General features: G+C 41.6%; 1 protein-coding gene across 1 annotated transcript in view; it reads left to right on the top strand.

The window, feature by feature from the left end:
* The window catches only part of TXNDC11 (thioredoxin domain containing 11), a 71,274-nt gene that overhangs the window by 20,001 nt on the left and 36,855 nt on the right, over positions 1–14,418 (top strand). Inside the window, exon 5 of the mRNA XM_056534131.1 lies at positions 10,978–11,071. Within this exon, the coding sequence (XP_056390106.1) occupies positions 10,978–11,071 (94 nt within the window). The remainder of the gene's footprint in view (positions 1–10,977; positions 11,072–14,418) is intronic.

The raw sequence follows: 14,418 nt of genomic DNA, 5'->3' as shown, positions 1-14,418 counted from the left end.
AGGTCCGTTTGGGAGATAGCGGGGGTCCCAGTGGTCGAAACCCCCGCTATCAAATACTTATAAGTGTTAATTCGCTGTAGATGTCCTTTAAAGGGGTACTCTGATGGAAAATATATATATATATTTTTTTTTTTTATCAACTGGTGCCAGAAAGTTAAACAGTTTTGTAAATGACTTATATTTTAAAAATATATTAATCCTTCCAGTACTTATCAGCTGCTGTATACTGCAGAGGAAGTTCTTTTCTTTTTGAATTTCCTTTCTGTCTGACCACAGTGCTCTCTGCTGACACCTATGTCTGTGCCAGGAACTGTCCAGAGCAGGAGAGGTTTGCTATGGGGATTTGTTCCTGACACACACAGGTGTCAGCAGAGAGCACTGTGGTCAGACAGAAAGAAAATTCTGAAAGAAAATAACTTCCTGTGGAGAAAACAGCAGCTGATAAGTACTGGAAGGATAAAGATCTTTTAATAGTAGTAACTTACAAATCTGTTTAACTTTCTGGTACCGGTTGATGATAAAAAAAATAAAAAATAAAATAAAATTCTACCAGAATACCCCTTTAACAAGTTCTGGTACAATAAAAGTTGGGCTGTTAATGGCTTTTGTGGGCAAATCATTAAAGTTTTTATCTTTAAGAAATCTGTGCTACAGTCTTCAGATAGAAGAGCTCCAGTGTTGTGTTCTGCAGCTGTTTACTGATCATCAGGATTCTTCACATCTGACGTCCTTCATCGGACAGTTATTTCCTTCCACACGATACCTTTCTCACTTTTTCCTCAGTCGCACTTTGCTCAGTATACTTTCAGCATGTCGCACACAAAAGCCTCACAAGGTTGTCAGTTTTTTAAATACTGGCTCCAGCTAGTCTAGAGAGAAGGCATTATCATTACCTGATTTTAAACATTTATTTGATAAATAATATGTCAGTGCCCCATTAAATATAGATATATATATATTTGGTTATAAGAGATGGCTATGTAATTGTGTTCACTCACCAGCAGGTGGTGCTAATTCTTAACTAAAAAAACAAAGTGTAATTTTAGAGGGGTATTCTGGGGTTTATTAACTTTTAACTATCGTGCCTGTTATCCAGTTTATGTCAGTCATGCATTTTCATGTTTTACTGATTTCTGGTGGATCATCCACTTTTTGATGTTTCTATGGTCCCCTCAGGTTCAGCTATCCTGTTTGGCAACAGCTGATCACTAGGGGCTTGGTTGCTTCTAGTCTTCTCTGACAAACCAGCCCCCTAAGGATGTCTTTGGATGTTCCAATGTGCTGGCTTCATGTGGTCTCGACAGTCTGCAGAATGCTGGGCCGCAGTGAACGCCGGCACATTGTGTCCAAATGAAGCACATATGTCGTCATGGTGCTGGCTTGTTAGGGAAGACGAGAAGAAGCCAAGCCCCCTGTGATCACTTGTTGTCTGTAGCCGAACAGGATTGCGAGACTGGCTCGAGACAACATCTTTACTGCTGTGAACGCTGAACCTGGGGCGACCATAGAAATATCAAAAAGTGGATGATCCGCCGGAGATCAGCCAAATAAGTAAATGTATGACTGACATAACTCTGCATAACAGGCTCGATAGTTAAAATGTAATAAATCCTGGAAAAGGATAGGGGATAAGATGTGTGATCGCGGGGGGCCCGCGGCTTGGGACCCCCGCAATCTCTCATGCAGCACCCACCTGTCTCAGCTGCACGGAGTGATGATCCCTCAGTGTCTGAAGACTCACGACCACGGGGCCGGAGTATCGTGAGTTCACGACTCCTCCCCCTTGTGACCTCCCACCCCCTCAATGCAAGCCTATGGGAGGGGCGTGACTGCCTCCATCACCAGTTACAAAGCAAAGTGAAACATAAAGCATAAGTGAAACATAATAATATATACAAAACATAATAGGGAAACTGGTGCTGTTGTGGAAGATTTGCAGAAACCGACTTAACGGTAAGACTAAGCCCAGTTTTCTTACCTCACCTTCACAACAGCACCATAAAAGTTATATCAACGCAGAAATTAAAGGGGTACTCCACTGGAAAACATTTATTTTATTTATAAAAAAATATTTTTAAATCAACTGGTGCCAGAAAGTTAAACAGATTTGTAAATTACTTCTATTAAAAAATCTTAACCCTTCCAGTACTTCCCTTGTCCAGTAATTTCCTTTGTCTGACCACAGTACTTTCTGCTGACACCTGACCATGTCAGGAACTGTCCAGAGTTGGAGAAAATCCCCATAGCAAACATCTCCTGCTCTGGACAGAGGTGTCAGCAGAGAGCACTGTGGTCAGACAGAAAAGAAATTAAAAAAGAAAAGCACTTCCTGTGGAGCATGCAACAACTGATAAGTACTGGAAGGATTAAGATTTTTGTAATAAAAGTAATTTACAAATCTGTCTAACTTTCTGGCACCAGTTGATTTAGAAAAATTTTTTTCCTTTGGAGTTCCACTTTAAGGAGAAACCACCACCTGCAGGACTTATTACCGAAAGTCAAGTCCTGGGCAAACTGTAGCCTATAATTAGACCAAGTGGGAGCCCTACAAATTAGTTTAGTCGAAGGTGAGGCTCTCTTGGCCCAGGTGGTGGACACTGCTCTAGTGGAATGAATTTTTAAACCTATAGGAGTATGGAGTCCCTGGTTTCTTAAGTTTTAGATTTCACATTCCCGTTATAAGAATATTATGGTCTTGTATTATGGTACAATATGGCTGTATGGGCCTAGAGTACACTAACCCCATGGACAAAGATAACAGTTTAGGACTGGAATCAGCGAAGGGTTAAAAGGGTGGCAATGTCAAACGTTCTAGAACTACAGTAGAGATTAACTATTTCTATTTTTGGTTTTAGGTGGGCAGCAGCTTTCATAAGCCTTCTAATCCACCTGTGTTCAGGCAGGCTAGTGTCATAGATGTCTGATGAGGCTCAGACTTGAAGTTATAAGGTGCCTGGCCTGCTTGTAGAAAATTCAGAATTAACATCATGTTGGGTTCACCAGGGATAGGCAGGAAAGAAAAATTTACCCCTGATGGATGAGGTCTCGCTAAGAAGGTAGATGCATAAAAGTGTTACTCTTTGAAGACGTCTCGGGTTGAGAGGAATTGGTGAGAAGGCGTATGCTTACATAAAATCCCATTTCTGGGCTAGAGCATCGATCACTTGCGGATCATCCTTTTTGGGTTTATAGAAAAGAATGTAATAATCCTGATTGTTCTCTTGTGGCGATAAGGTAAATCTCGAAATTTAAGCAACATTCCCCTGGGACAATAGTATGCCTACTTAAAAAGTCTGCCAGTACTTCGTCTGTGCCCCAAATAGGGGTTCCTGAAATCGAGATTCTCTGCCCACCTCAAGATTTGCTCTGATAGGAGCTGGAGACCTTGGCTCACAGTCACTTATCTCAAGGTGATATATTGTATGTGAATAGGACCAAGCAATCGTTATGTCAAGGATGAAAAGGTTTGTTACTTAAAGCTTAACCCTCATTATAATGAAGATAAGAGAATGACTAATGTCACCCCTCCCCAAAATGGGGACAGCCCCAAAATAAAGCTGTAGATCCTAGAAAGACAATCGCTGTAATCTGTTTTCCAGATATAAGATTAAAAGATAAAACACAACTCTGACCAGCCTCAAATCGTAATCTGATCTTGTGTCTCAACATGCTTCCCCTAGATTAATATAAGTAGGTTTATCAGGAGACCATAATAGCACTTGATAGTTAAAAGGTGTTGATACATCATGTGGGTATCAAAACAGGGGCTTGAAACTTATGATATCCGGGACAAATCAGCACATTCCATCCCTCGCCGCCCATTCTTGGGGATAACGACAGAATATTAGGCATAGGGATGCAGCCCCTATCAGCACACCCCTCATGCCTTGTATATATAGTCACAACCCTGCTGGATCACACACGGTTATTTATATCACCAGCCCCTGGAATGTAGATCCCGGCGTGGAACTGCTCTGATTTCAGATGGGCTATAGGTTACATTGCTGGATAGTATGAAACCATGAGTGTTCTTCACTAGCGGTTCTGCCTGGGTTAGACATTCCCAGACTGCACAGAGCTCTCTGAAGTTGGACAACTGGTCCCTTGAGTATGCACACCAGCACCTGAGCTCACACAGTCGGCTACTTTTTAAAAGAACATTCCAGGTGTTCAGCCACCAGGTTAGAGCTTACTTGACCTCCAGTGATTTGTTTGTCTAGGCCAATTTATTTATTTTTTCTTTATTTAAATCTTCTAAATTGACAGGATTTGTCTCTGTATAGGCCTTGATGGGCCTGACTCCATAGGACTGCCTGAATGCATGCAGTCATGGAGCCCAGAGCTGAAATCCTCCACATTAGTCTGCAGAAACTTCTTATCTATTAGTATAAGAGAGAGTCTCTCTTTCACTTCTGGCAAGAAAGATATCTGTACTGGGATGTGAAAATTCGATCGCCCAACTCCTGGGACATGTAGGGCGCCGGGCAGGTAAATGTTTAATGCGTTTAGCCCTGCATTGGGCAAGCAGGGCCGGTGAGGTGCAGAACGGACGCGGTTCGCACCTCACAACGGACCTCTAATTTTAAGACTGCAGCACTCATGGTTTATGGAGCGGGCTCCTGACTCATGCCTGCTCAAATCCCGGGGCTCCCAACTGATTGCTGTAGCTGGCTATTAACCCTTTAGATCACCACTGTCAGCTTTGACAGCGGCGATCTAAAGGGATCTTATCACAATCCCTGGTGGACTAGTGGGATGGATTGGCCCCCTGCAATGCAATCACAGGAGGGCGATCCACTATGGAGTGGAGGTAGCCGCAGGGCTTACCTCTCATCCCATGGCTCTGTGGATCTGCATTTGATTGAGCCTGCCTTGAGCAGGCTCAACCAAATGAGCACAAATCACACAGATCAATAGAGTTCTATGGAACTTCATTGAGAAGGAATCATTAGATTCTTCATACAGATCTAAGTCCCCTAAGGAACCAATAATGTGTAAAAATAAAAAATTAAGAAATAAAAGTTTAAACACACATACATTAGCCATTTACTGGTATTGCTGTAATCTGGCTGACCTTACGAATCAAATAACATGCAAGTTTGACCACAAGGTGAATGGCTTTAAAAAAAAAAAAAATTAGCAAAATTATTTCACATCACAAATAATATATTTTTGGAGCATATGTTATGGAAAAATGAACAAATACCAAAAATGCCACAAATAACACCTCATATGACTCTGTAGATGAAAAAATAAAAATTTGGGCTATTATAGGGCGTGGAGAGAACAAAAGCGCAAAAACTAAATAAACTAATAAAGACCTTATTTACATACTATTTTGATTAAAATTTTGTGTACCAGGACAAGTGGATCGTCATGAGGGACAAGTAGTTATATTTAAAATTTACACACCCCTGTCTGTATCTCCTGAATGCCTCAGAAGATCTGATAAGATGGGACTAGATCTGACTTGTTCATTAACTAACCTAGGGAGCTCAGTAACTCGCACTTGCTTTGAATATTTTGCCATAAACAATTAGTTGCTTCCCAATGAGGAGAAAATCATCTAGAATCATCCGTATTAACGCTCTAGAGGTGAAAATGAGATATTGTTTATGCCATGAGCTTCGTAAAGATCCTTGGTGCTGATGAAATCCTGAACGGGAGGGCAAAGATCTGGTAGTGGCGTATCTTCTTGTCTTCCATGATAGCAAATCTTAGAAATTTCTAAGTGTTGCAGTGGTCCATGGCTACAGTGTTGTAGCCATGATCATCTTTTTCCGACTATGGGGAATGGTGAACGGTATAGATTACATCTTGAAATGTCTGCATTCGATATACTTGTTTAATAGTTTTAATTTGCAATCTGACAACTTCCAGTTCGGTTCTTCTAAAAGAAAAAGCTTTGAATAATGTCCTTTTCTTAATTTGTCTCTTGGAACAGAATTATGTCCTTTAAATTCAGGAGATTGTGGACATTTGCAAGCCGTTTCTTTTGGAGATTGCTGGAGGACTGAAGGGTAACAGCAAACTTGGGGTGGGGGGGTGGGGTACAGGATCCAATAAAAATTGGATCCTGTACCATTCTTGGACTATGCCGAGGATCCATGGATTCTGAGTTATCCTCCTCCAGGCTTCCAGATAACCTAAGATTATCTTTGGACGGGGAGATGTTTTTAGTTTCTGCCCCATTTCGTGTAGCTCCAGCGACCCCTTTCCTTTACCTCTGTAACTGTCTTGGTTCTTAGGTTGACGAAAGGGCTTGTTCCTTTTTTAAACGGTTTGCCTTCTGGTGGAGATTTCTTCTTGTCAGATGATTTTTCAAGGATTTTCTGTAGTGTTGATCTAAAGACATACATACCCTCAAAAGGAATGCCACATAGCTTTGCCTTGAAAATTCTATCTCCTGGCTACATCTTCTGGCAGTGTTAGTAAGTTTTGCTTCTTTGGCCACAATCCTCAGACTCTGGAGGCATCCACTTGGAACCCTGTGGCTTGTCGTAGCAAAGGGTTGGATTCCATGAAATGTTCCCTGAGTCTTCTCTTTCAGATGTCATTCCAGTTGTTTTATCCATACATGCATGGATCCTGCTACAAATTGCCACAATGTTAATATTTAAACATTGGGTTCTCAAAGGGTAGGGTGTTTTTTTTTTTTTTAGACAATATGGCTACAGGTGCATTGTTCTTATGAACATCTTTCCAATCTTAGAGGTCCACGTCATTAATAGGAGTTTCTACTTCATTTCTCCTGGCATGGAGAGTGTTAGTTTGTTTTTTTTCCTCTGGCTTTTCTAATTTGTTCCATATTCTGGACTGAATGGTAACATGGACAAGTTTCTTTTCCTTCAGACCCCAAAAAAGTTCATCCTAAACAGAATGTTTGTTTTTTTTTCCTGGATTTCTCCCATATCCATGTTTGTATAAGGGATCGACCGATTATCGGCCTATATTCACGATTTTGGACGTTATCGGTATCAGCAATTACCTTGCCGATAATCCGATAATGACCTCCCCCCAGAGACAGCCGCTGCCCCATTGCCTCCCCCATCCCTGGTTTTATAACGGCCTGTTCCCAGGGTCCGCGCTACTTCTGGCTTCTGCGGCGTCCTGCGTTACGCTGTGCAATGACGCGTGATGTCCTTAACGCGATGTCACCGTCAGTGCGCACAGTGACAGCTCATGACATCGCCGGAGCCAGAAGTAGCGCGGGCCCCGGGAACAGGTAATTATAAAACCGGGGAGGCAATGGGGCAGTGGCGGTGGTTGGAATAAGGACCGGCAGGGGGAGAGAAGCGGACGGCGGTCTCTGGCTAGAGGACGTGGGGGGGGGGGGGGGGGGGGTTGGACTCAGGAGGTCCCCAGGACAGGCAGGGGGCGAGAAGCGGGTGGCTGTGGCGGTCTCTGGCCCTCGCAAAAGCCCCTGCAGTTCTTTGATTTAAAGTGCCCGCTTAAGATCAATGATCTGCAGCTGCTCCTTCGGGGGAGGGGGGGGGGGGGGTGTCTTTGTGGAGAAATAGCCGATAATTTATTCCGGTATAAGTTATCGGCCTGAAAGGCCACAGATTATCGGTATCGGCCCTAAAAAAAATCGATATCGGGCGATCCCTAGTTAGTATATATGAATATAGCATACATAACTGCAAAAATAACCTCTAAAGGGTGAGAATGTACTTCAGAATATATAAAAACAGCTCTGATCATGGCGACCCAGCAAGCAGCACCCAAAATATGCATTCATTGATATTTCAATTTTCCGCCCATTGACTGGCACGTAGGGAACCAGATGACGTCGCCAGACGTGAAGTGCTGTGCTTCTTGACCCTATCAGATCAATGGGTTATACTTCCTGTGGTGCTGTCGAGGATGTATGGAGAGAAAAAAAGTTTTAACCTTGTGCTGTATGTAAGTAGGATCAAGTAGTCAAGTGGGGGTGTTCTTCCGTCACAGCGTCTCCAAGCTGTATTCATGCCTTAAGGTGATTGGCAGCCCGTACACCACCAATGTCACCATTGATGTTGGTCATGATCTTAACTTGCATACAGTGCGGGATGATTCAAACTTTATTATCTTCATGATTGCTGCTGCCCTGAAGGCTTCCAGATGGTGTTTTTAGCCTATATAGCGCTGTTTCCCAACCAGGGTGCCTCGAGCTGTTGCAAAACTACATCTCCCAGCATGCCCAGACAGCCGAAGGCTGTCTGGGCATGCTGGGAGTTGTAGTTTTGCAACAGCTCGAGGCACCCTGGTTGGGAAACAGTGCTATATAACCTGGCAACAATGCTTATATTGCTGTGACACTGCAGACTGGTCATACAATGACCGCTTTTTCACTGCTTTAAGTGCCTACAGTGCTTCAGAAATGGACCATGGGGGACAGATCGCACCTGTGTGTTCCAGAGGAAGGAGATGAGGCAGTGTGATCTTTTTAGCCTCTTACATTCAGGTTGATGTTACTATGATGTGCACCACCTACCTAAATATTGTACAGGGCCACGTCTCTGCTTTATGGCAGAGGTATTCCCATATGGCAATTGCCTCTTCCAGTAAGATAATGTGCCTTGTCACACTGAAAAAAGATGTTCAAGCATTGCTTGAGGAATACAACGAAGAGATTAAGTTGCTGACTTGGCATCCATATTTGCCAACTTACAGGCCTTAAAGGGGGTACTCCGGTGGAAACTTTTTTTTATTTTTTATTCTTTTTTAAATCAACTGGTGCCAGGAAGGTAAACAGATTTTGTAAAGGACTTCTATTAAGAAATCTTTACCCTTCCAGTACTTTTTAGCAGCTGTATGCTACGGAGGTAGCACTTTTTTTTTCTCTTTGAATTTCTTTTTTGTCTTGTCCACAGGGCTCTCTAACACCTGAAGCCCGTATCAGGAACTGTCCAGAGTAGTAGAAAATCCCCATTGCAAACCTATGCTGCTCTGGACAGTTCCTGACAAGGACAGAGGTGTCAGCAGAGAACACGGTGGACAACACAAAAAAGAAATTCAAAAAGAAAAGTATTTCCTCTGTAGCATACAGCTGCTAAAAAGTACTGGAAGGATAGAGCTTTTTTAATAGAAGTAATTTACAAATCTGTTTCTTTCTGGCACCAGTTGATTAAAAATAATAATAATAAATTTCCACCGGAGTAACCCTTTAACCCCTTAAGGACTCAGCCCATTTTGGCCTTAAGGACTCAGACAATTTAATTTTTACGTTTTAATTTTTTCCTCCTCGCCTTCTAAAAATCATAACTCTTTTATATTTTCATCCACAGACTAGTATGAGGGCTTGTTTTTTGCGCGACCAGTTGTCCTTTGTAATGACATCACTCATTATATCATAAAATGTATGGCGCAACCAAAAAACACTATTTTTGTGGGGAAATTAAAACGAAAAACGCAATTTTGCTAATTTTGGAAGGTTTTGTTTTCACGCCATACAATTTCTGGTAAAAATGACATGTGTTCTTTATTCTGAGGGTCAATACGATTAAAATGATACCCATTATTATATACTTTTATATTATTGTTGCGCTTAAAAAAAAATCACAAACTTTTTAACCAAATTAGTACGTTTATAATCCCTTTATTTTGATGACCTATAACTTTTTTTATTTTTCCGTATAAGCGGCGGTATGGGGGCTCATTTTTTGCGCCATGATCTGTACTTTTTTTTTTATACCACATTTGCATATAAAAAACTTTTAATAAATTTTTTATAATTTTTTTTTTAATAAAATGTATTAAAAAAGTAGGAATTTTGGACTTTTTAAATTTTTTTTCGTTCACGCCGTTCACCGTACGGGATCATTAACATTTTATTTTAATAGTTCGGACATTTACGCACGCGGCGATACCAAATATGTCTATAAAAAATGTTTTTTACGCTTTTTGGGGGTAAAATAGGAAAAAACGGACGTTTTACTTTTTTATTGGGGGAGGGGATTTTTCACTTTTTTTTTACTTTTACTTTTACATTTTTTTACATTTTTTTTTACACTTGAATAGTCCCCATAGGGGACTATTCATAGCAATACCATGATTGCTAATACTGATCTGTTCTATGTATAGGACATAGAACAGATCAGTGTTATCGGTCATCTCCTGCTCTGGTCTGCTCGATCACAGACCAGAGCAGGAGACGCCGGGAGCCGCACGGAGGAAGGAGAGGGGACCTCCGTGCGGCGTTATGAATGATCGGATCCCCGCAGCAGCGCTGCGGGCGATCCGATCGTTCATTTTAATCGCGAACTGCCGCAGATGCCGGGATCTGTATTGATCCTGGCACCTGAGGGGTTAATGGCGGACGCCCGCGAGATCGCGGGCGTCGGCCATTGCCGGCAGGTCCCTGGCTGCGATCAGCAGCCGGGATCAGCCGCGCATGACACGGGCATCGCTCCGATGCCCGCGGTTATGCTTAGGACGTAAATGTACGTCCTCGTGCGTTAAGTACCACCTCACCAGGACGTACATTTACGTCCTGCGTCCTTAAGGGGTTAAAGGTTCTGCTGCTGCTTGGTGCCAGATATCACAGGATAGCTTCTGAGCCTATTCCTGTTTTATCTGCACAATATTAGGCAGATGGATTTTTAATGTTGTGGCTGTTAGGCTAAGTTTCCACTTGGTTTTTTTTCTGGCAGTTTTTGAGCCAAAGCCAGAAATGTATTCAAAAGGAATAGGACACATAAAGGAAGGACTTACACTTCTCCTCCCTTATGGATCCACTTCTGACTTTGGCTCAAAAACTGCAGTGGCAAATTACCAAAAAGTGCCAGAAAAAAACCAAGTGGAAACTTAGCCTTATAGATATTTATTTTTTCATGAATTTAATAAATGAAAAAACATGAATTTAAAGTGTGTGATATTCTATTACATTATCTTTGGAATACATTTTGATAAAACTGTTAAACAATGATTTAAACACAAACCTTTCGGACAGAATAAATGCTTTCATTGTCCTCCCTTTTATTCTCTTCTCCGTAGCCTGGCGTTCTGGGTTTTTTTGAATTCAATGCGTCACCTCAACCTCCTGGCTATCTGACATTCTTCAGATCTGCTCTGCATTCATTACAAAAAGGTATGTGCACACATGTACTTGGAATATAGCTTTTCATCTGCATGATATATTTCTATAATAGACTATATTTACAACTGCAAAATTAATATACAGTGATCCCTCAACTTTCAATGGCCTCAACATACAATAGTTTCAACATACAATGGTCTTTTCTGGACCATTGTATCTTGAAACTAGACTCAACATACAATGTACAGGCAGTCCAGATCTGTGAAACGTGTCAATGGCCGGAAGAACTGACCAATCAGAATGGACATTCACTGGTAAAACCCCTGTATTCCTAAAGTGCATGCATTGACTGGCCGTCTGGTAGCGCCCCCTACAGTACGGGGAGGTATTACTTGTTCTGTACTATTTACCTGTGCCAGGGTTACCTGCTCCAGGTGTGGACAGCTCCATTTTACCATTTTTGGGACACTGTAAGTACTGTACAGGACCCTGAAGAATCTCCTGTCCTCTACATAGACAGTGATTACAGCTGCCAGCAGATCTTTCTTACTTTTATATGTAAGGATTTGCTTTATCTATATTATCTACTTATTTTTCATTAATCCTCACTTTTTTCCTAATTTTGGGTACTTCAGAACAAATTTACCAGGTTTCCATAGAGTTATGGTCTCAACATACAATGGTCGTCCTGGAACCGATTAATATTGGAACTTGAGGGACCAATGTACATGCTTTAGATCTTACTGATACTAAAGGAAAGAAAAAGTAGAATAATCCTTGGTTCGTTTAAAATTTTTTTTTTTATATATATCGACAGAAGAATGCAGCAGCACACTGCCAGCACAAGGATATAGGTGAAACATGAATATGCAGATAAAACATGGAGAGCTATACAGCTATGGTGTAATAGATGCAAATGTGAAACTGAGATAGTGAGGCACTTAGCTCGCAAATTTGTCTCCGCCGGCGGTCAAATAGCTTGGACCGTCCCACCGCGATAAGGTGGCCTCATTGGGACGGACCCTACTCTGTGAATATGCCTCTGTGTGAACAGTTCAGTAAGCATGGCAGGATCTGGAACATCCAAGACACCTTATATACACACCTGATAGAGGTGGGTGGGGTGCAAGGCCAACATGGAGGTAGCCACTCCCTCGTATGTGCAATACAGACAAAGAATAAGTCAGCCAGCACTTTAGTTGAAACCAAACTATTATATGGACCTGGCCTATACATATATATATATATACATATATATATATATATATATATATATATATATATATAATATATTTTTTTTTTTTTTGCGGTGAATTCTTATTCTTAATCTTCACAATTAAAAGGTAGCCTACCCGCAGGGGATATATTGGCAGAAAAGTATGCCAAAATATACTGTGACATGCCCTTCCCAGGTCTGTTGAGTTAAAAAGACGGAATGTAGTCTACTAGCCCATTTGCAAGAGTATCTTTAAAAAAATTTTATCTATATTTTTAACTTTTTTGCCGGACTCCATAGCACAGGCAGCCATGCTTTTGAGTCCTGCAAAAAGCAATATACACTCGGCAATGTAATAAAAAAAATAGGCACTAGTAGACAACGTTCAGTCCACTGAGCTTAATGGATCTGGCATGTATACATACCATCCCCCGCGGATACCAACCATTCTACCCTTTATGCGACATACTCATAACAGGGGCTACTTTTCTTATGTTATAGTAACCTTTACCCTAATAGAGATGCAGTGGTAGGACCTGAAATGCTGATAGAGATTGTGCAAACATACGGTGCATTTAAAAAGTCTTCGGACCCTTTATATTTTTCACATTTTATGTTGTGGCCTTGTATTAAAATATAGAAATAGATAGATAGATATATTTATTTGCACTGAATACCCTACAGTGAATGAGGGAAAACAGAATTTTAGAAATCTTTGCTTATTTATAAAAAATGAAAAAACATGTTTAAATGGGCACTGTCAGATATTAAAACTTTTTATATGTTGTACATATTGGCAAAACAATATTTTTTTCTAGTATACTTGTTTAAAACAAAAATTCACACTTTATTTATATGAATCACCAAGCAATTACCATTCATTGGACACGTTGCGTGATGCCAGCTCCCCAACTCAGATGATGATTATTAATGCCAGGCTCCCTTTTGGGATCAAAGAGGAGTAGAAAATGTCATTGGCAGTGGTTAGGAAGCCACATCGCTATTTTGACCTTTTAAGACTAAAGACACAATTTTCCAGTGCACCGTTATCATCCCGTGTGAGCCGCAGGTAGTGCTATAAAAAGATTAAATTAAATCAATAGGCCATGTAAATACAATATACCTCACTGTGAAAGGTTGAACAGCCTCCTCCTTAGAAGTAAGCACCTTTTAGACAGTCAGCTGATGGCTTCAGGCCTTGATATTCTAACCTCCGGGGAAAGAAGTCTGCATGGTTGTTAAAGGGGTATTCCAGGAATTTTTTTTTATTTGACTACGCTACAGGGGCTGTAAAGTTAGTGTAGTTCATAATATAGTGTCTGTACCTGTGTGTGACGGTTTTCTCACAATTCTGCTGTGATTTTCACTCCAATATTTATTTATCAGCATACATAATTACTGTTGTCTCAGATTTTTCCCAGCTTGCAATGCGGCCGAGGCCGGACTCTCTAGTCAGCTGATGACAGGGAGCCTGTCTGCTTCAATGGGTGGAGGGATTGCTTGGTGGGAGAGAGATCAATCTGCAACTTATGCTACAGCTGTAGGCACCCTGATTGAAAACCACAGGTCTTTTGTTTCAATGGGTGGGGTGCCTGATGTGTGGGAGGAAGGAAAATGGCATTGTGGGATTTGTAGTAAAAAAAACATAAGTCAAACAGGAAATACAAGTTCACAAAAAGCTAGCCACAGTGTTATGATAATCTCATGACATAGCCATTTAGCCCCAAGACAAGCGCAGATCCTTCCTAAGCATGTCCATTACTGCCTGCCAGGCATACATTACCCATAGTATCCTGATTGGCATACATTACCCATAGTATCCTGTTGTAAAAAACTGAAATTAATGTGTTTTAGGGATATTGTCCTCTCTCTCTCTGCCAAATGTGGATTGTAAACATTTCTTTGTTACGAATATGCAGCATGTGAACCTAGCTTTAACCACTTAGAGACCAAGGGGGTACAGGTACTCCCTGGTCCCTGGAAATAATTCAGCAGGCACCCCGTGGACCCGTTCTCTTCTCCCCCCCCCCCCCAGATCAGGAGCGGGGGGTTAAAGTTCAGTTCCCCCGTTCTGCCCACCCACAGTAGTCCGGGCACAACGGGGGAACTGTGTCCTGTGACCGGCGCCAGAGGGTCACTTACCATCAGCGGCGATTACGTGCAGCTGGCTCCCTGGTGCAGA

The sequence above is a fragment of the Hyla sarda genome, chromosome 8, assembly GCF_029499605.1.
Source record: "Hyla sarda isolate aHylSar1 chromosome 8, aHylSar1.hap1, whole genome shotgun sequence".
In the NCBI taxonomy this organism is placed as follows: domain Eukaryota; kingdom Metazoa; phylum Chordata; class Amphibia; order Anura; family Hylidae; genus Hyla; species Hyla sarda.
The sequence above is the reverse complement of the archived record's forward strand: the minus strand, read 5'-3'. Positions and strand labels throughout refer to the sequence as shown.